Below are 20,948 nucleotides of genomic sequence, written 5' to 3' on the forward strand. Positions count from 1 at the left end.
CAGCACCGGAAAGCAAAGTCCTCCATTTACTCATAGAATAGGTACAATTTGGGCAGATCCTAGCTCCTGCCCTGCCCCCAGGGTGCTCCATTCCGGTTCTAGAGGCAACACCTCTGCAAAGAAGAAGGTAATTCAGTTTCCATGCCCTTTCATTCGCTGGTTCCTAAGCTGAGACCGTCAGCATGGGTGCCAAATATGAACTTGCCTGACCTTGCTGATTTCAGCTAAGCCAGCAATTGTCTCTCACATGGCAATGCTCTGTCACTAACAACTTACTCTTAATTTGAACTGGTGACTTTCAGGTGAGCTCTGTATTCTCCTTCCAGTTCACTGAAACATCTGGTTCTATGATTCTATGATATTTATGGGTCTTTGCTCACTGCAGTCTTCTTGCAGCCTTAGATCAGATCCCACTTGTCCTGATGTTTTATGTACAAGCAGTCAGCTGAGTCACAGTCTGATCTGTGGCCCGCTTTATTAGACTGCATAGCCCAGCTAGAGTTGTTCTTCGGTCTCCAGAACGGAGAAATACATTCCTGGCACTTCTCCTCGTTCCACTTCAGCCCCCTTCTCCCCTCACAGCTGGCAGAAGGAAAGCAGCAGTCCCTAAAGGCGCAGATTCCTGCTGCCCCAGTGCTCCCTCGGCGGTGCACAGGAGATGAGGGTTTGTTGCTCAGATTCTAGCTGTTCAGGCTTGCAGGGGGCCGAGGATGCTTCTGAACTAAGATATAACCGCTGACTGGGCTCAGAAGCACACTTGAGTGAGTCCCAGAGGGAACCGTGATCTGTGTCTTTCAGCCATGACTGGAGTAGATGGGAGAGGGGTAAGAGAGAGAACCAAAATGGGGAAAACCTTGACTGGCTGTGAATAAGGGCCTATGCAGCACATCCCCAGTTGGAGTTAGTTCTGATTGAACTGGAAGTCAAAGGGATTAGAAACCTGCTGGGCAGAATGGAAAACCCAAAGGAAAAAGGGCACAAATCTTCTCTGCTGCACTGCCTAAGCCACGGCTCACTGGTAGGTCCAAGAGGAATTGCGCAAGTCAGGAATGCTGCAAGGGAATAAACTCTCGCACCCCCTGACATCCATAGTCTGTTTCTCCTGTAGTGGCTTTCATTCAGTAAAATGTAGAAATAAGAGTCAGCAGACAAGTTGTAGATGACGTCTTTCAGTGACTAACTTTCCAGGGATTTGCTCCCTTCGTCAGGTCAGTGAAGAAGCAGCGCAGATGTACCCCGGTTTAAGTAGTGTAGAATTCAGCTAGGCCCGAGGATGCCTACGTGTGTTAGCGACTTCTGAGTTGCATTGCAGTTACAGCACAGTACAGGGCTGAGGCAGTAGCGCATTTCACTTCCAGGGGGGACCTATGCTTCAGAATGGGCGAGAAAGCCAATCTCCTCATTAAGTTCCACAGTATTTAATCATCTTTGTTTGATATGTTTTGCATTCTTGTATAGTTCTGAAATTCCCTTTAAGATTGTGAGGTCTTTAAGAGCGTGGTCTTTGCTTGAGAAACGTTCACCTGCTGAGGTGTCTCTTATGTCCGTGAAGGTTTATTCTCCCTCTTAACCTTTGCGCTTGTTTCACCACATTTGTTTTGCGTGGGATCATATATAGTACATTCAGAGAGGATTATGAGGGTGAACCCTCCATAAAACATAAAATCATATCATCGGTGTTCAATAATTGTTCCTGTTCTGGGCAACTGGACCATGGCTATAACAGCGGAGTTAGTAGTAGTTTCAGCTCTCAGCTACGATTATGCAATTGAATGGGGCAAAAAGCAGGCACAATTACATTTTGGAGAAAAAGCATTTAGAGATCTTTGTCAAGTTTCCTTAATGTTTTCAACTGCTCCACATCTGCTTTGGGCTGTGCCGGATGGCTATTGCTGGGACAGATGTTGACTTCAAGTTTTTAAGTGAATGCCTACCATATCTTTGGTGCCAAATCAAACAGATTTTGCTTACTTTGTTACTCACACGGTGCTGACGGAGGTCACAGTCTGGGAGCCAAAGGGGGGAAAAGTGAGTTATTCAGTAAGGAAAGATAATATATATTTAATCGTAATTAGCAAAGGAAACATGTTCCCAGGTCATGACTGGTTTACAAAGCATGAAGAGATTGCAGACCCCAAGGACAAAAAGTTTAAACTCAGGCTTAGTGATGGGGAAGGGACGGGCTGAAACAAACTGCTAGGAAAATGTGTGCAATGTGTGTTGGGTAAAAGTGCTGAGCAAAGAAGGCCTGGAAAATGCATTTGTTTTAGAGTTGCATTGGCACGCTGGTGTCGTTATGACTCACTCAAAGTTATTTTGTGGTGGAAAAACGCACGTGTGTGCACATACTCTCTTGCTCTTATTGAGACCTCGGTGCTGACCTGAGAACGGCACCGTGGAGCCTTCAGACCCGACGAAACAATGGTCCGAAGGCCGTCCCTTGCATCGCCCTCCCCTCCCCCAGCAAACCAGCTGCCTCCTGTGCATTAGTTTTCTTGGCCCTATCCTCCGTGCACATGCATCACTAATAATCGTGTGTTCTTTTCTGCCATTCCCAGGTTCCGGTTCAGTGGTCAGATATGGTCAGTTTGAAAGCCAGGATGCCGAACTACGGGTTACCTAGATACCAGTGGCTAACTCACGCATGGAATTTCTTTCAAAGAGAGGTAGGAAGGCCGTCCAAGCATAATGTGATTTAGTGTCAGTGCGGCTTGCTACTGTATGCATTGCAACAAGAACAAAGGTCTTTTCCTATCAAGATGCAGGGCCTAAATAAGTGAAAGACGCCTAATCTCTAGTGTGTTGGTGGTATTACTGATGTCTCAGAATTATCAGGAGAAAAACTAAAGCAAAATAACAGGAAAGGTTTTGCCTCTCTCTGCAGGATTTTTAACCTGTCTTTTTGCAGTGCATTTATTGCGCTTTTCACTAAAGGATTAGTTTTCAAACGGTTTAGGTGCCTTTGGTCTCCAGGCACCTAAATTGGCTCCTTTGAAAACTGAACAGGGTTGAGCAGCCTAAATTTAGGAGCTGATTTTCCTTGTGCATGTAAATTTAGATGCCTGAAATGCAGACGGCTGGGGGCAGAGTTAGGGTTGGGGTAAAAAGCTAAGCACTTAGCAGTGAGGCTCGGCCCCGGGCACCTAACTCAGGCATCTAATTCTAGGCAAATGATTTGCAGTCCTAAATTTGAAGTAACTACAGCTGGATGAATTTTCAGCTGAAAAACTTGGGTTCCTACATTCGGCCGAAAATTCTGCTAAGTTTAGGAACTTAATTGAGGAACCGAGCACTTTCTTTGAATACTGACTCCTAAAGCCTTTATGTCGTTTAGTGAATTTTGCATTAAACCACTGCAAAACTCAGTGCTTGGGAGAGAGAGAGGGTCACTCCTGCCTTAGGACAGCATGAAATACAATTCATACAGAGAGCACCCCTGGCCTGATTAGAAACCCCAACATTTCCATCTGCACATTGGTTTGTTGCCTCTCCTGTGAACTCTTTGCTAGGATGCAAGTGTTAAGCGTTAGCAGTAAATTGGAGAGTTCCATGTGCCCAGCACAAATCAGCTCTGTGGTCTGCAATGCCGAATAGGACGGCTTCAGCAAAAAAAACAAACTGTTACAGCCACAGCGTTAGGGAACTCCACAAGATGTAAGCATATATGTTGGTGTTCAGGAAAAGAATAACTTTCTTAATGCCTCTCGTTCTGCTGCCCTTGTCATAACGTTGGAGTCAACCATTGTTTCGGTGGTTTCCTGTTTGTTCAAACATTTCCTGATTTCTTGGTTTATTAGTCCGTATTTGCACTAGAAAGAATCAGAAATAAAGGGGGGAAAAGCCTGCACGCCATTTGGAAAGCTTAAATAAACCACTTTCTACTAAAACGATTAAAGCACTGTATAGAAAAACAATTTGGCACCAAACTGGAAAAAAAGCTTGTGACATAATTAATTAATTATGTCACAATTAATTAATTAATTAATTAAATGTCTGGACCTCCCTTCTGAACAGAAGGAAGCCCAGGGCACTTTAAAAGCAGGACAAATTAAGCAAAATCAACAAAATTGCACATATACAAAAATTCTGTATTATAATAATTAGAATAAAAAAGTAACAAATACATAATACTATACAAAAGTAATTGTGCAAATAAACAACTAAAACACCCTCATATTATTAAAGAAAACATTTAGAGGTCAATATTCGCAAGTTATCCATCTAAGTGGCATGCTTTGCAATATCCAGCCACTCATCCGGCTAAATGTGTAGCTGATAAGAGAGAGGGTCTTCCAGGGCAGGCCAAAGTTATCTGGATAATTTAGGCAGATATAATCGAAATTCTAAGTTATCCAGCCTAGGCCGGCCAGATAACCTGCCACTTAGCCGGATATCTTCAAATGATATCCGACCAAGAAGTGATTCTGTAAAAACAAACAAACAAACAAAACTTCATTGCGGGCTTCCCGGCCTACTTCCAGCCCCATCACCACAAATATCAAACCCACGGCTGGCCAGGATCCCCTCAGCCACCTCGAAAATGTAAACAAACAGCCTTTATTGCCCTCAGCCTTCCAGCCCTCCCCACTTCCTCCCCGGTTAATACTTAGAAATACTGTTTCCTTGCCACCCTTCCCCAGTACCTTAATCACTGGCCCGTTATGTTGTGCAAGGCCGGGATCCCTGAAAGATGCAATCCCGGCTGTTTCCAGCATCGTTAATGGCAGCCGTGTTACAAGTGTAAGTTACCAGCGTCCGCTTCCAGTGACGCTGCCTGTAGCTACACTAGAAGCAGCTGGGATCGTATCTTTCAGCAATCTCAGGCCTGCGCTTAAAATGGGCCAATGATTAAGATACTGGGGCGGCGGCGAGGAGGTTGTATTTCTTAAAATATTTATCGGGGATGGAGGGGGAGGGATAGAAAGCCAGCATCAACAAAGACTGTTTTTAAAAGGTTTTGGGTTGGTTTTTTTTTTTTTTTTGGGGGGGGGGGGAAGAGCTGAAGAACTGCCCCATCATCCTCGATTCTTCAGTTGCAGGAGAGATCTGTGGTCCCTGGGCATAGATGCTCTCATACAGGTCTGGCCGGAAGACAGGTTGCTTTATGCCTTTCCTCCATGACCCTTGTTGAGCAGGATAATTCACAAGATTGAAGGCCACAGGGGGCTATTACTCATGGTGACACCAGACTGGGGCAGCTGTCTGTCATATACAGATCTGTGAAGACTCCCGACAAGGAAACCGATCTTCCAAGTACTTGTTCACAAGTCCCCGAATTTGTGTTCAGTAGCTGTTTAGCTTAGGATATCCAGTAAAATTATGACAAAGAGTCCCCGCTTGGACGTTGCATTTGAGGCAATGGTCAGAATCCCAAAGTTGCATTTTAACTCCCTGTGTTCAAGACAAATAAGCTCTGTGCAGCAATTTAAATTGGATCTCTTGTAAGGCTGCAGATGGTAACTGCCGCCAAAGTCCCAAGAAGGCTCTCTTTAAGATTTCAGCTGAGACAGCTTCCCCCAAGTCAATCTTCCACCCTTCAGACAGATGGGTCAGATGTGGGTCGGGTAGAGTGGGCTTCAATTGCATGATCCAAACTGCAATTTTGTTAAACTTAGGGGGCGTGCCAAAGAAAGTCTTCCGCATCAGTCATAACTAATAGACTAAGATCTCCCTTACAAGTTTGATAACTAAAATGATGTCCTTGCAAATAAGCAAAGAACTGCTTTTGGGGAATCTTCCCACTGTGTTTGTAGCCGCTGAAAGGAATGAAAACTTACCTCCCACTTTGAGAAAATAGTAAGGTGATCAATATTTGATCATTTATAGTACGAACCTTAGCCGATGCTGATTTATCAAAGTGTTTCTTGAGAATTCCCCCATTCAGAATTCCCACCCTTGATTTTAACACTCTCCTGAGTCACCCCTCCCTCTTTCTTTTTCCTATACCCCTCCATATCTAATTACTCCCCTTTAGCGAGCATGAAGTACATCTGTCCATCTCCCCATTAGCCTACAACACATAAAAGATTGCTGTCCAATAACATCACTTCAAACCCGCTTTTTATCCCAAACATATTAAATTATAACACCATATAACACAACACAGGGTGCTAGGTTCCCCCTATCACGTCTCTTAATTCTGAACAATTAGTAATAAACAAGTAATGAGCATAACATATGCTTTGCCCCAAGGACTATCTCTGATTCCATCAGAGAACTCTCTTCTTGAAGGACTCAATGCTAAAGTCTCTATCCCCTTCGCCAGATATCCTCATTGGGTCATCTCCAGCATGGTCCTGGTAATACTTGAAAACAACTTTTATGAAAGGCTAGCATTCTACGGCTCATTATCCTTTTATATATTATTTCCATTGTTGTTTTGTAGAAACAGCGCCACATTATGATCTTAGGGAAGTTATCTGCCATACTAAATCACCATCCTGTAGCAAATCTGCAATGTTGTGGTCTCGCAAGAATTAAATAAAGCAAAAAGAAGAAATCGCCATCTAGCTTGTTATCCTTCCTCTGGAAAATGCGCTGATTTGCCCACTTGGCTCAAATTCTCATCTCCCTTCAAGCAGGCGCCACCATTTAACCAAGCAGGCAAATATTTAGTCAAAAAATTAGAAAGTGCAAGCTTTATTTTCCCTTGATGACGGTGGCTATAAACGTAAAGTAAAGTCATGTGTCATCGATTTCCTCCACCATCTTGAGACGGTGCTAGTAGTAGTCTTCAAAAATATCAAAACCTTTTTCCTTTAGCGGTACCAACCTAAACAACGAACAGTCCTTTTATGCTGTAAGGTAACTTAAAGGAACCCGCAGATTGACAAAAAATCATGGCAACTGATCAATAAATTCTTTAGTTTCCTTCAGCTTATCAAACAGATATGTTGCTCCTGCATGCCATATGCAAGGGCATATGGGGTACTGCAGTGCGAACTTAACTTGTTTTTGCACTAAAACTGCACATAATGGATTAAATTCTTTACGCTGCATGGATAACTTTTATCGAATAATCCTGGAAAATGCAGATAAACTTTTCTTGGTATACCACTTCTCGGCACTTATGCTAAGTTTGCATGATCTGCTGCTTATGGTGCCAGTTAAGAATTTTTGCGATTATGATGTGAGATCGAACTTCACCACCGCTCTTACTCCCAGTCTCTGTGCTCTTTCAATTTTTAGTTTCCCCAGTAGGTCCGGCAAGTTTAGGGCCTCAGGCAACCATTTCTCCAAAAATCCCACCAGGTTCTGATCCTCTATTCTTTCCGTCAGCCCCACCAATCTGATGTTACTTCTTCAAGACCGATTTTCAAGGTCCTCTAACTTAATATCCTGTATTTCAACTTTTGTTTCTAAAGCTGCCACCTTACTAGAGAGGGCTATCGAATCGTCTTCCAGGAGGGATAATCTCCCTTCAACTGCATTCATCCTTGGGCCAAGTTCAGTAATCACAGCTTTGATTTCTGTAAATTATTCCAAAGCAGTTACTACCGCTGCAGTATGATTGGCAGTCGCTTCACTACTTAAAGAATGCTCGCTTCTTTTCTCTGTTTCGGCCGCCATCTTTTCACCAAGCACCCGTGGTTTTTCTTGATCTTTTTTTCTCCCTTTCAAGGGCGTGCTAGAGGACGATTTATGCATATATATGTCTATAGACATAAGCAAATCTCACCAAGCTTGAAAACATCTATCTGAGTCACCGCAGCAGATTTCACACGATTTCTGGAGTTGGCACCCACAGCCCGAACAAACACATTTGCCCAGGCTCACCTCATCAAGTGACCTCCAACTCTGCTTCTTTTTAAAGAAGGAATTTTTAAAGGCGCCTCAGATTTGGATCTTAAGGATCTACTTTGGACATTTCTTACTAAACATTCTTTTAAGTAAGAGGACCCAATATTGTTTAAAGCCTTGAAATTCGAGGTTGATAACTTAAATTGAGACCTGAAAACCCCCGGTAACTAATGAAGTTATTTAAATAGCGGTATAGTATACCACACATTGCAAACCAGCCTCCCAGCAGTATTTTGAACACAGGCAGATCCGTATACAACACACTGCAGTATTCTGGACGAGGTGTTATGGAGGTGGAGTCCAGTCTCATCAGATGTAAATGTCAAAGTTGGCAAACGTAGTGGAGGTGGAAAGGTGAAATGTTGGTAACTGCTGAAGTATGGGGACATCATTATAAAAGTCTGATGTTTTTTACCTGTGAACTTGGAAGAATTAAAATCTCATCTATGCAGACAGAGGGAATTGTTACTAAGATAGAAAGTATCTTTTCCCACAGGATCTTAGTTTTCGGAGGATTTAGTTTTAGCATTTTATTTATTTAAAAAGATTTAGATCCTGCTTCTACAAAGTTCGAGGTGGGTTACAGTATGTACATTCATAAAACCATGAAAACAGAGTACAAAAAGACACAGCTCAGGCTTCACCACTAGCTATTAATAATTCAAGTCAAGCTCCTAGATCATCAGGTGTATCAAGGCTTAAAATTAAAGGCTTCCTGAAACAGGTAAGTTTTTAATCTAACATGTTAGATTGCATTCAGCTTGACATGCACAACAGTACATTAGCCTTTCTACTGCTTTTATTTTAATTGGCTTAAGAGATATACACAATTGTATATTGTCTGCATAGATGCGATGTTTATTCCCCAAGCTTTACAACATGGACACCTGGGGGTTGTGTATCTGTTCTTTATTACAGTCATTTAGCACATCTATTCAGAAGAAAATAGCAATTTTTACATTCAGAATTCTTTATAGTATATAAAGAATTATATATATATATGTATAATTCTTTATATACTTTATATACTATAAAGAATTATAGTATATAATTCTTTATAGTATACTTTATATACTTTATAGTATATATATATAAAGTATATAAAGAATTATATATATATAATTCTTTATATACTATAAAGAATTCTGAATGTAAAAATTGCTATTTTCTTCTGAATAGATGTGCTAAATGACTGTAATAAAGAACAGATACACAACCCCCAGGTGTCCATGTTGTAAAGCTTGGGGAATAAACATCGCATCTATGCAGACAATATACAATTGTGTAAATCTCTTAAGCCAATTAAAATAAAAGCAGTAGAAAGGCTAATGTACTGTTGTGCATGTCAAGCTGAATGCAATCTAACATGTTAGATTAAAAACTTACCTGTTTCAGGAAGCCTTTAATTTTAAGCCTTGATACACCTGATGATCTAGGAGCTTGACTTGAATTATTAATAGCTAGTGGTGAAGCCTGAGCTGTGTCTTTTTGTACTCTGTTTTCATGGTTTTATGAATGTACATACTGTAACCCACCTCGAACTTTGTAGAAGCAGGATCTAAATCTTTTTAAATAAATAAAATGCTAAAACTAAATCCTCCGAAAACGAAGATCCTGTGGGAAAAGATACTTTCTATCTTAGTATATATATATATATAGGCAATATGTAGAGCTAACTAGTGCTTGTCATATATACCAAAAAAACTCCAATAGGAGAAGGAAAAAAGCACATCAATAACTATACAAAATCAAAAATAAACATTTAATGCAATCCTTTATTCAAAGATAACCACATTGGAACAAAATACACACACATATCATTAAATTTTCCCTAGAATACTTATGCATATCCCTTAAAACACATTGGACACATATTTCCCATTCTTAATTCTGTTGTATACAGATCTAACAAAGGTAGACCCTCAAATCTAAACTGCTGCTAATCTATAGCTAACTTGAGCTGGGCAAACCAGTTTGGAAAGCATAGAATCAAATCAAACGAATACAGAATGAAAAATCACACTCAATGATAACATTCTAACAAAACATCTCATATACTGATAAATCTAACCAAAAATAATACTTAAATATCGATATTCCTATGGGTGTTGAGCTGTGATGTCCTGATGATATGATGTCCCAGCAAGGCCCTTGTTTCGCCAATCCGGCTTCCTCAGGGAAATTCTCAGAGGAAACTATCAGCAACAAATTGAACACCCAAGAATGATTGCTACAATGGATAGGTAATAGAAAACATAAATCATAAAACACCTTAAGATACTCAGACTATATTCAAATAAACCCCTCACAACTGTAATGATCCCATAGGGTTACCTGTCGCCCTAAAACCTATACTCAGTTATTCTGATTTTAAAAAACAACTAATCTATATTATAAAAAACATGTTGGAAAATTCTTAAATAATCTGTTACTCTACTAAATTTAACTCTAAAAAAAAGTTAATATTATCAAAATATCCTTAAAAAATTAATACAAAAAAAATGTTTACCTCCTCTCGTTCCCACCTTATCACCTTGGGGGGGAGCTAGAAATGTAACTGGGTTTGAAATTGCCTCACGGCTAGATAAACCAGTTAATGCTGTAAACACAAAAACCATAAACCAAACCCATTAATTTACAAGAACATTTTAAAAAAACAAAGAGATCATAATACAACTCTTCAACCAGCATTTAAAAATCATATAACAAATAGCTCCAATTCATGCTCATGATAGTATTTTAATTAAATAATTTAGTTTTATATTTTATAGTATGTATAACACTTGTATTTTTAGATTTAAATATGTTATTTTTATTAATTTTATATGATTTGAATGTTACCATTTTATATCAAGCTTGTAAACAGTTATGAAGGCAAGTCTAAATGATGGTATATAAAAACCAATAAATTAAAAAAAAATATATATATATGTTCATATTATATATTTTTGTAGATATGCAAAAGAAAAATCAAAGTGCACAAATCATTTTTCTCACGATCATTGTACAGTATATACATCTAATAATAGAACACTAATGTAAGCTCTAATGCAAACAAATATTGAATATACAAAAATATACAAAAAATATTTTTAGTTTTATTATGCAAACTAAAATAACATGGAGCATAAATAAAATGTATATTAAAAGTTCACAACATGTATTTTTTCACACTGCCTTTAATTTTTCTTTAGTGTGAAAAAAAAATACGTTAAGTCCAAATACCTTCTCAAGGGTTTTGTGTTGTTTTTTTTTTTAAAGTTCTTCAATACATCATGAGTATTAGATCCAAGGAAACCTTGCAACTAGTGCAGGGTTTAAATTCCATTCGATCAAAGGATGTGATCCACTCTGTTCCCCGTAGTACAATCCTCTGTATTCCCCAACAAAAGGCCTTCGTTTTCCAGGTCTGGCTTCCTCAGAGGGGAAGAGACCACGCAATAACAGATTCCAGTGTAAAGAGTCTTAAAAACCTATAGGGGTAGATTTTAATAGATGCGCACGGGCATACATGTGCGCGCGCTACCCGGCGCACTCACATGTACGCCCAATTTTATAACATGCACGCAGGCCAAAATCGGAACGGCCTCGGAGGGAACTTCCCTACCCCCCCACGCCAACTTCCCTTTCCCTACCTCCCCCGCCCTTTCCCCCCTGCCTTTTTCTTTTTTTTAACTTCTGTTGTTAAACTTACTTCAGCCCTGGGGCTGAAGTAAGTTGCGCGTGCTGGCCGACTGCCGGTGCGCGATCCCCAGCACAGCGGCAAATGGCCACTGTGCCGGGAGCCTCTGACCCTGCCCCGCCCCCTCCCGTAAAGCCCCGGGACTTAGATGCCCGGCGTGGGTAACACCCCCTACGCGCATATGGCTTTTAAAATCAGCCCCACAATGGGCCTTATTTTCCAAACGTATCGCACGCGGTAAGGGACGTTTCGCACGCGAAATGTCCCTTTTCGCGTGCGATACCAAAATGGGGGCGGAGTCGGCCCTGGAAGAGGAGGAGTCGAGGCGTCGCCGGGGCCGACTCTGCGACGACGGCGCGCACAGCAAAAAGGTAAGTGCCTTTTCGCTGCCTATTTCGCTCCCAATAGCTACACCTCCTATGGTGGCGCTATTGGGTGCGAAACCGGCAGCGATCGCAGGCCCGCCACCCGTTTCAGCCCCCCGCCCCTCATCTTCCAAAGTATCGCAGGCCTGCGATACTTTAGAAAATGAGGCCCAATGTCTTGGCACTATCTCTGAGTCTAAATCACATACACCATTTTGCTATAATTTGTTCTCTCAACCATATTCTCAGCCTTCCCATTCCAAGCTTTTCTCTCTGGAAACCATAATGAGGCTTGCAAATGTCAGCCTGACTTTGGACTGTATTAAGAGCAATTATAAGGCAATATGAAAAAAAATGCATGTTATGAATTTTTAGTATATATTTTGTTTATGCCCCATGTTATTTTAGTTTGCATAAGAAAAATACAAATATTTTTTGTATATTTTGTATATTCAATATTTGTTTGCATAAGAGCGTACATTAGTGTTCTAGACATGTATACTATATATATATATGAGAGAGAAAGGGAGAATGTTAAAAGCAGAACCATAATCATTTCCTGAGGATCATTTCAAGAGCTGGGAGTAGAGGTGGTTTGGGACTGCTTTCATGCGTTCCTGATGGGCAGGTTACAAAAAGCTGGTACGGGGTCCCGTTTCTTGCTTCCTTGGGAGCTGGTCTGCAGAGTGTCCCGTGAGACTTTAATATCCCCAACCTTATTTAACATCTATTTACTATAGTGCAGAAATATGTTTTGTAATAAGACTTAGGTGCCATGATGAGAAGGTGAAAGACCATTTGGTATGCTCACTGTTATCTACAGCAGTGTTTCAAGGCAAGTAAAGCATCATAACTGTAAGGCATCACTCCCTTAATGCTTTTTCTATGTTTCAGTCTACTTTACATGCCACCAACCGGTTAAAAATTTATATTTTTCATCCTGCTTTTTTGTCTCTTTTTTTATTATGTTATAATGAGGCAGGCAGTGTGCCCAAGGCAACTTGGAAATTCTTGCCAGCTGGAGGGATGTCATTCGTCCATGGCTGGCAGAGGTCACTGAAGTAGCAGCAGCCACACAAACCTGGGACAGTGCCAGAACCTACTGTCTATTACTCCATGCCAGACAATGCTCATTTTTTAGTGGAAAATCATTGATTTGGTTCATTAGGAGCACTGCTCCCCTTTCAAGTTTGGAATACTGATTCTAACATGTCTTCCTTTTGCAGTTTAAATGCTGTGGAGTAGTATACTTCACAGACTGGCTGGAAATGACTGAGATGGACTGGCCTCCTGATTCCTGTTGTGTTAAAGAGTTTCCTGGCTGCTCCAAACAAGCACATCATGAGGACCTTAGTGACCTCTATCAGGAGGTATGGAGAAAAATAAACTTGGAGTCTAAAATGTTGTATAAGATCCATGCTCAATAAAGTAAATGAAATCTAACTTTCTAAAATGTAAAAAAGTGGATCCTTGTACTGTGGTGTGATTGACGTAGCCTAGTAGGTGAATCCAGAAACCCCATGCTGACAGCTGGCAAACACACCCTGGACACAGGGACTAGACTGGAGCTTCACTTATACTAGACCCGTTCCCTGTGGCTTGAGACTTTGGATTCCAGGGGTAGCAAGACTTAAGCGAGAGTCCAACAGGGCATGCAGAGTAAGAGAGTCCGGGGCTGGCCAAGATCAGGACAGGTGGCGGTCAGAAAATGACCAGAAAAAGACCAGCGGTCAGGGAAGGCAGCAAGCAAGGTGTGGACAAGGTCCATAGCAAAGGTCAGTGGCAGGAGGCAGGCAAGAGAGTGTCAATACCAGGCAGACAGGAGAGGGACCGGAATGAAGGAAGACTAGACCCAGGATGGGGCAGGATGGACTGGGCGAGGCAGGCTGGATGAGGTGAAGCAGGATCAGGAACCCCAATGCAGGAGCCACATGCATTGCAATCAAGCAGGTGGACCTGTTGCTGAGGCAAGGCTAGGGAGTATGGCTGGGCACTTTATACTCAGCCACATGATGTCATCAATGTGCGCCAGTAACCTGGTTTCCCGCCCTGGGATCCTCATAAGTGCTGCGCACGTGCTTAGGGGAACCCAGGACCGGCGATGCTGGTGGTGTTCCTACCATGCCAGAGGCTGTTGGATGAATGCTGCCGGTTGCGGGCCGACCCTGTGACTGGCAGACGTTACATTGAGTGCAAAATATGATCGCTGAAATGCTGAAGATCAGGTGTAGAAGAAGTCCCAAAAGATGCTTGATTTTCATGAACAAGATGGAGTAAAATAGTGAAGAGTTAATGAATAATTGACTTGCAGGATATATTAAATACAGAGAAAGTTAAGTGTAGCTTTTAGTAGCTTATATAGTAAGGTGGGGAGTTTTTTACAAAGACTTTCTTTCAGCTCATCTTATGTAGATGTTGGACAAATAGCCTTATGATCAAACACAGTGAAATCTGGAAACCCAAATTGAGTATAGCGCAGAACAGAAAGCATTTGGGGACCTGAAACTTCTCAGTTTACTGCTCTGGTCATAAAAATTGCTTCCTTTACATTACGTGTAGCTGTGATTCCATGAATCATCTTATTGTAAAGTCGTTGGCATGGTGTTGCAGCATATAACTCAGTGATGCTTTTTGCTGCTCATAGTCCATGAATCTCTTTGCACACAGTACAAAATGTACACAGCGGGCTTGATTCATCCAAATCTGGCACTTAGAAACATTTCTGGCTGGAAGCTATTTGTTAGTATTTATGAGTGTAATAAGCATATTTGATGCTAAAAGGATGCGGCTGCAAGGGCCTGTGGATCTTGTGGAAATCAAATAAACCCTCCCTGCATGGGTTTTTAGACCAGCTCCCGTTTGGGATTGTGTAATATGTTATCAGTGTCATTAAAGGAAGCATGAGCCTCATTAACCCTTTCTTGGCATGGAGAGTTGCTCTCTTGATGTCATCAACATCTGGAATGGGGCTTGAGGAAGCAGAATGAGCGTGCTTGACCTGTCTGCTTGAATAAGAGCAAGAGGCTGAACTCTCTGAAGCTTCTTTTTCCACTTTGTGCCTCTTATCACAGCGCTCCTTGACCTCTCTAAATTGCACACCAGGACACACTCTGCAAAGGGGGGGTTGGCGGAGACGGGGAATGTGCTAAAGGTAACATACAAATGACATTTCATTTATATTTATACTTTATTGGATGCATGTGTAGGGGCCTGCACACAGCTACACCAGTATTTTATAACCTGTGCGTTTAAGGCACCCTTTTAAACCTATTCTTCCAGATTTAGCGTGGGACCAAATAATCTACTTGTGGCTAACGCTCCTATTTACGGAAGGGCGTTAAACATCTTTAATGGGTGTCAATGCAAGAAATCTCGGCATAACGTGAAGGATATTTAAATGAACTGAGCAGCATGTTATATGCACGCTGAACAGCTCAGTAGATCAAATTGCATTAACAAATGAGGTTTGTGTTAATTGCCAAAACCGACAAAACTTAACTACACCTCTGGAGGTTAGTGGTGCCTGCCAAGATGGTCGCCCCCTTCCAAAACGGATCTTAGGAGGCTGGGAGTCTCAGGGTGACTCAACCACAGCGGGGCCCTGGAACGCTGACATTAATGATGGTGCTGGGGACGGTTCTACCATGGTGGTGCAGAGCACGTCAACATGCGCAGCCCTGGGTGGTCACCCCTATTTGACTCTCCCAAGGGCAGCCCTGACCCCTTCTCCCCCTGTAACAGCAATGCGACCACCCTCCCTGCCTCTGTCAGCAGTGTAGTTCCCTCGACACTGATCCCTCCCCCCCCCCCCCCCCACTCTTCCTCTGAATTAGCGATGCGCCACCGCCCTCAGTGTTGGTCCTTTTGTAATCAGAATTTTCATGGAAGTTTTAGCCAGTGTTTAAAAATAAGGGATGGGATACTTGCTGTTAACTTGTTTGTGGTCTCGGCATATAAGGGTTGTTCCCCTGAACATCCTATTTTTTTCTACAAGTTTAAAGAATTGAAACATATAGCAAATTGCTTCCATAGGAAGTAATGGGAGCTGCATGGTTTCAAAGTGTGTGTGTGCGTGTGTGTGTGTGAATGGATGGGTTTGGGCACACATGTCTGTGGGCGAGAAGGAGAGCGTTTAATGAAAGCTCCATGGTGGCTGGTTTGCTTAGACTTTGTCAAATATTTTCTATTTTCTAGTTAAATATTTCCCACACATCTGCTGTTATGATGGTTGCTATTTGTTTTCTCCCCTATTATTTACCCTCCAGAGGCCACGAAGAATTTGGGTGGGCCGAGTTGTGCCTGAAAAACCAGTTTCCTTTCCACAGCACTCCATGAAGAAACCATGCAGAGTATAGAGCAGTCAGATCAAAGCACAGTTACGGCTTCCAGTTTAATGTTATGGTTTGTATGTAATGCCGTGCAAGTCGTACAGGGTGTTTTTTAATACCCTACTTCTGCGACGGTCTGTCTAGGTCTAACGCAGCTGACGGTTTACGGCGGTGGGACTTTTTGGTTTCGCTCTACACTTTCCCTTTGGCTCGTTGCCTCTCCTTATTTTCAGCAGACATTTGGCAGACTCTGAGCTGTGATAACGTGCACCGAATAATTTAGCACATTTTCCGCCCGAGATAATAAAACTAGCCGTCACAGCAGTTGAAGGGAACACATTTTTTCTGTAGCCAGTCTCATAGAATAGGAGAGAGTAGGGTGGGGGCTCAAGCTTGTGAGTTATTTCCCTTCAAGTGCTTTTTATTTATTTATTTTATTTATTTTATTTTTTTAAACATTTATTTATAGGACAGATAACAACATAACAGTACAACACTCAAACATGTTCAGTGTCAGCAGCAGTTGTATGAATCATGTATCTTGACCTTATATTTGCACAGTGCACCATAACCTCCCCCCCTTCTGTTCAAACCAGCACCCCAAAGAGCAACATCAAACGTGCCTGAACTTCTCCTTATACTTTTCAAACACACTGGGTCATCTTCTGCATTTCTGATGTGAGGTTTTCCAGCACTGCTATGTCGGGCATCTGCTTATCCCATTGGGCAATTGAAGGTGTTGACTTCCAGTCTGTGGCGCTTGTGTAACACCCGGTGTGAATTAAATGTCCACACAGCCTGTATTGATATCTGTCGAGAGCTGATCTGCCCCCCGTCCCAATAATTTAAGGATGGAGACGATCCTGACGATCCAGTGTGTTTGTGTTAGGAATTATTTTTTCCACTTGGTTCCAAAATTCCGCCAGTAGCGCACATGTCCATCACACGTGGAAATAGGTCCCTTCCTTCCTACAACCCCTGCAACACAGGTTTAGATCTCTGTAGCAAAAACCGGTGTAATACTTTGGGTTTCTTATAAATCCTCTGGACCAATTTATACATAAGTTCCACCCTACAGATAGAAACTTTGTGTACCTTCCTCCTTATGGTCTTCCAGTCTGTCGCTGTCAATCTCTCCCATAGATCTGCATTCCATTTTATTAGAGCAGTTAAGTGGCTCTCTCCCTTCATAAGTAGCAATAATGGCCTGATATAGAGGGGGGGGATAATTTTATATCCTACCTCTATGGTCATTAGTACCTACTCTACTCATGAGGGCTCCCTTCTAGCCCACGAGGTCCCTTCCGTTCTATTCAGGCGTCTGCGAATGATGTCACAAACTCCTTTAGCCTCATCTCTCAAGTCAAATTCCTCCTTCAAATCCTTGAAGGGTAGCCACACATTTTCATCCCATAGTCATCCAGATATTTCAATTCTAGATTCTCCTATAACCCTTAGCAGGGTTTTTAATCCCAAGGGCACACAAACAAATTTATTTTTCTTTGGGGCTACTCCGGCTAGCAATTTACAACCCACACTCAACTCTTAATCCTGGGGGGATTCTTTTTATGCAGGAAGCTCTCGCTTGTGGCCCAGACAGTGGTGTCTTACTTTCAGTCTGTTTAAAGTATAGTTGCATCCCATGAGGTGAGATGCTGGGACAAATCATACAGGACCAGGCTTTGGGTGTTAAATTAAAGTTTACTGATTTGATAATAAGTACATTGAAGTCCATTTGTCCATATTGTTGAAGTTACATCTGACTATGATATATGAGTGATTTTCCTCTGAAGGTAGGTGTCCTTTATTCAGACCTCTGGGTACAGCTCCCATGGTGCTTTTACTAATACTAAGCTCACCCAGTGGCTATCCGAGAATCCTATTGGAGGAGGTTCCCAACTTCAGGTTCAAAAAATACTTCTAATGGTGACCTGGATAAATCGTCAGGCATCACTGTCTCTCTCAAGTGCTTGTCCACCTAGGATTTAGAGAGAACTCACAGGCTAAACAGTGTTCAGGCATCCAGCCGCAGCTCTCCCAGGTGGAAGGGACTGAGGGGGATGGATGGCTCCGTAATAGTGTGTTCTATACAGGGACATACTCCCATTTCTGGAACTCTGTATTAAACATAGTGATTGAAATATCAAGGTTTGCTTTAAAACAGCCAGTGGGACATGGTGGTCCAGCTGTATATGCAAATGCTTACAAAGCATATACCATGTGTGCTACAATTGGACTAGATCTCATTACGTGCCTGACCCTCCGGAAGGTGAGTGATAAAAATAGCAAAAGAGGTAAATCTATTCCTTCTATCGCTTTCGCCTCCAGTGTTAGCCATGGCTGTGTATAATCCCTATTAAGCCATGCTGGTAGGCAAACCAATCTGGAAGCCCAATAGATTAGGAAGCGCAAACCCTCCTCCATTTTTAGTGCTCAATTTTCCGCGCAGATAAGCAGGCAGAATTAGCCATGTTCTCTGGGACGTCCCTCCAGAACAACTAGGCGGAGCTTCTTAAAGATGACAGAGCTTTCCCACACAGCTCCATTTTCTCCTCAGTCTGTTCTTTTCCATGCTGCAGGCTGCATGCTGAGCATTTTTCTCTCCTCACAGAGCACTACGTTTTTTCATCAAAATGCCTCCAAGATCGCCTGGCTTCAAGTTCTGCCAGTGCAGGAAGATTGTCAGTCACCGAAGGGCATAATTATTGTTACTTATGCCTAGGCCCGGACCACAACCAGGTCTCCTTCAGGGACTACAGCCGAATGTCCCTCTGGGCCCAGCACCAATGTGCCACTAAGATCACCTGGTTGTGAGAAGGCAACTTGGGGTCTTATGCCCCCAGCTCAGAGGGCTTATTGGCCCACTTGTCCCTGGGCCGCACTTATTCCGCCCTAAAAAATCTAAAAGGGCCTCCTCTGTGGGACCGCCGAAAAGTGGCAGGGACAGGTGGGCCAATCCTTCTCTGACCCTCAGCACCCCCAAGCCAACCAGGCATGTGGAGCATCAGGAGATGTGCCGGTTCAACTGCCAAGGGAATTGGCATTGTCCAGCGTCAGAGCTTTGATGCAGCCGACCAGAGCACTGCACCACACCGCGCCGCAGACCATGAAGCGCTGCATGCAAGATGCGCTGTCGACGCATGTGTTGACTTCCACTGTCGCATCATCACCGGGCATAATCGGGATTGACACAGGAGAGCCCTTTGACGCAGATGTCAAGATGGGCACGTCGCATCGAACACCTTGACGCAGAAGGTGTCCAAAAGTAACCGGGAACCAGCTGCCTTCAGTCCTTTGGCTGGTATGTCATCCCAGAAGCCTCTTCCGGCTGTGAACGTGCAGGTGGTCTTCACACCTGACGAGTTAATGGAACTTGGATTCTCTGATATGGAGCTGGCCTCTGAATATGTGTCCACGGGCTCCTCCATGTCCTTGGAGCACGTCTACTCTGATTTGTCTTCAGTATTCAGATGGAAAAGGTTTTCACGGCAATGCCCCCTCCGAAAGCGGCATGAGAGTTCTTCCGCACAGAACGAGCACAAGTATGACCCAGAGATCCCAACTCTGACATCACGCTGGCAGCATTGCCACCAAGAAATTCCTCGGTGGATGGCTCGTCATTTCGTCCTATCCTCACAGGTGGTATCACAAATTTCCAGGATCTTGACTCAGTTCCTCGCCTCCATGGAGGATCAGGGAGGTAGCAAGATTCACCCTATCCCATGCAAGGACTCCCCCCCCCCCCCCCCCCCTCCCCTTCCCGAATAGAACACCCTTTCCTCCTCAAAGGGACAATAGTTCAGAGCCTCGGCCCAGCAGCCCGGCCCCTCAGCATTCTCCGCAACCTGACGTCTCCCTGCAGCTCTTTCCACCTACGTCGCCGGGTTCCTCAATGTGGTACCCATCTGACCCACCAGAGAAGCTCTCCTATTCGAAATTTGTGGAGAAGGTGGGCACTCGGCTTAACATTGAAATACAAAAGGTGTCAGACCCTCACGCTGGAGATAGGTGCTGAGGATCCTGAAGATCTTTGAAGCTCTGGCCAAGCTGCTATCCCAAGCAGTGCTAGACTCGGTCCTGACGAAAGCTTGGGAGTCCCCCCTTTTCTGGTCAAGCGACCTCACGGAAGACTGATCTCAATTTCAGGATGTGTCCATCTCCCGCAGCACTCGGTGATGGTTGAATCAGCCATGAAGAGAGCCAAAAATCATGCCTCCATTTGAATACTTCTCTGGAATGCGACTGTAAATACTTGGATGATTTTGGTAGAAGAGCGTTCCAAGCAGGTATGCTGAATGCAAAAATCCAGAAGCATCAATTCTACTTTACGCAGTACCTGTACGAGTGTCTACAGTCACTAAAGCCCCACTTTGCCACTGCTTCGCCGGATGAGGCCCTACCACAACAATTTCATGACCTAGAGGAGGGGCTACGACATCTGTTGCAGGCAATATATGAAGCCTTCGAGACATCTGCACGCACTCCAGCAGGAATCATAGCTGCTCGGTGGATGGCGTGGCTTCGGGTCAGCGCCATTTGGGAGGACGTTTATGAAAAATTGGCTGACCTCCCCTGTCTCTCGGACAGCATCTTTGGAGACAAGCTGTGTGAAACTGTAGCCCAATTAAAGTGGTCTTGCTCTGGCATCTCCCAGCAACCAGCAGCCCTTACGCCATAACTATTACCAGTCCTACAGGAAAGCCTATTACCAGCGGTGGCCGTACAGGCCATATTCATCCTACCATCCGCCTCCTTATCCTCACACCTGGCCAC

At 43.2% G+C, this 20,948-nt stretch overlaps 1 protein-coding gene across 4 annotated transcripts in view; it reads left to right on the forward strand.

Moving 5' to 3' along the window:
- Nucleotides 1–20,948, forward strand: part of TSPAN12 (tetraspanin 12) — a 119,403-nt gene that overhangs the window by 77,482 nt on the left and 20,973 nt on the right. For all 4 annotated transcript variants that reach the window (XM_029617108.1, XM_029617109.1, XM_029617107.1 and 1 more), the window contains 2 exons: nt 2,559–2,666; nt 13,074–13,217. In XM_029617108.1, the coding sequence (XP_029472968.1) occupies nt 2,559–2,666; nt 13,074–13,217 (252 nt within the window). The remainder of the gene's footprint in view (nt 1–2,558; nt 2,667–13,073; nt 13,218–20,948) is intronic.

This window comes from Rhinatrema bivittatum, chromosome 9, assembly GCF_901001135.1.
Source record: "Rhinatrema bivittatum chromosome 9, aRhiBiv1.1, whole genome shotgun sequence".
NCBI lineage: Eukaryota > Metazoa > Chordata > Amphibia > Gymnophiona > Rhinatrematidae > Rhinatrema > Rhinatrema bivittatum.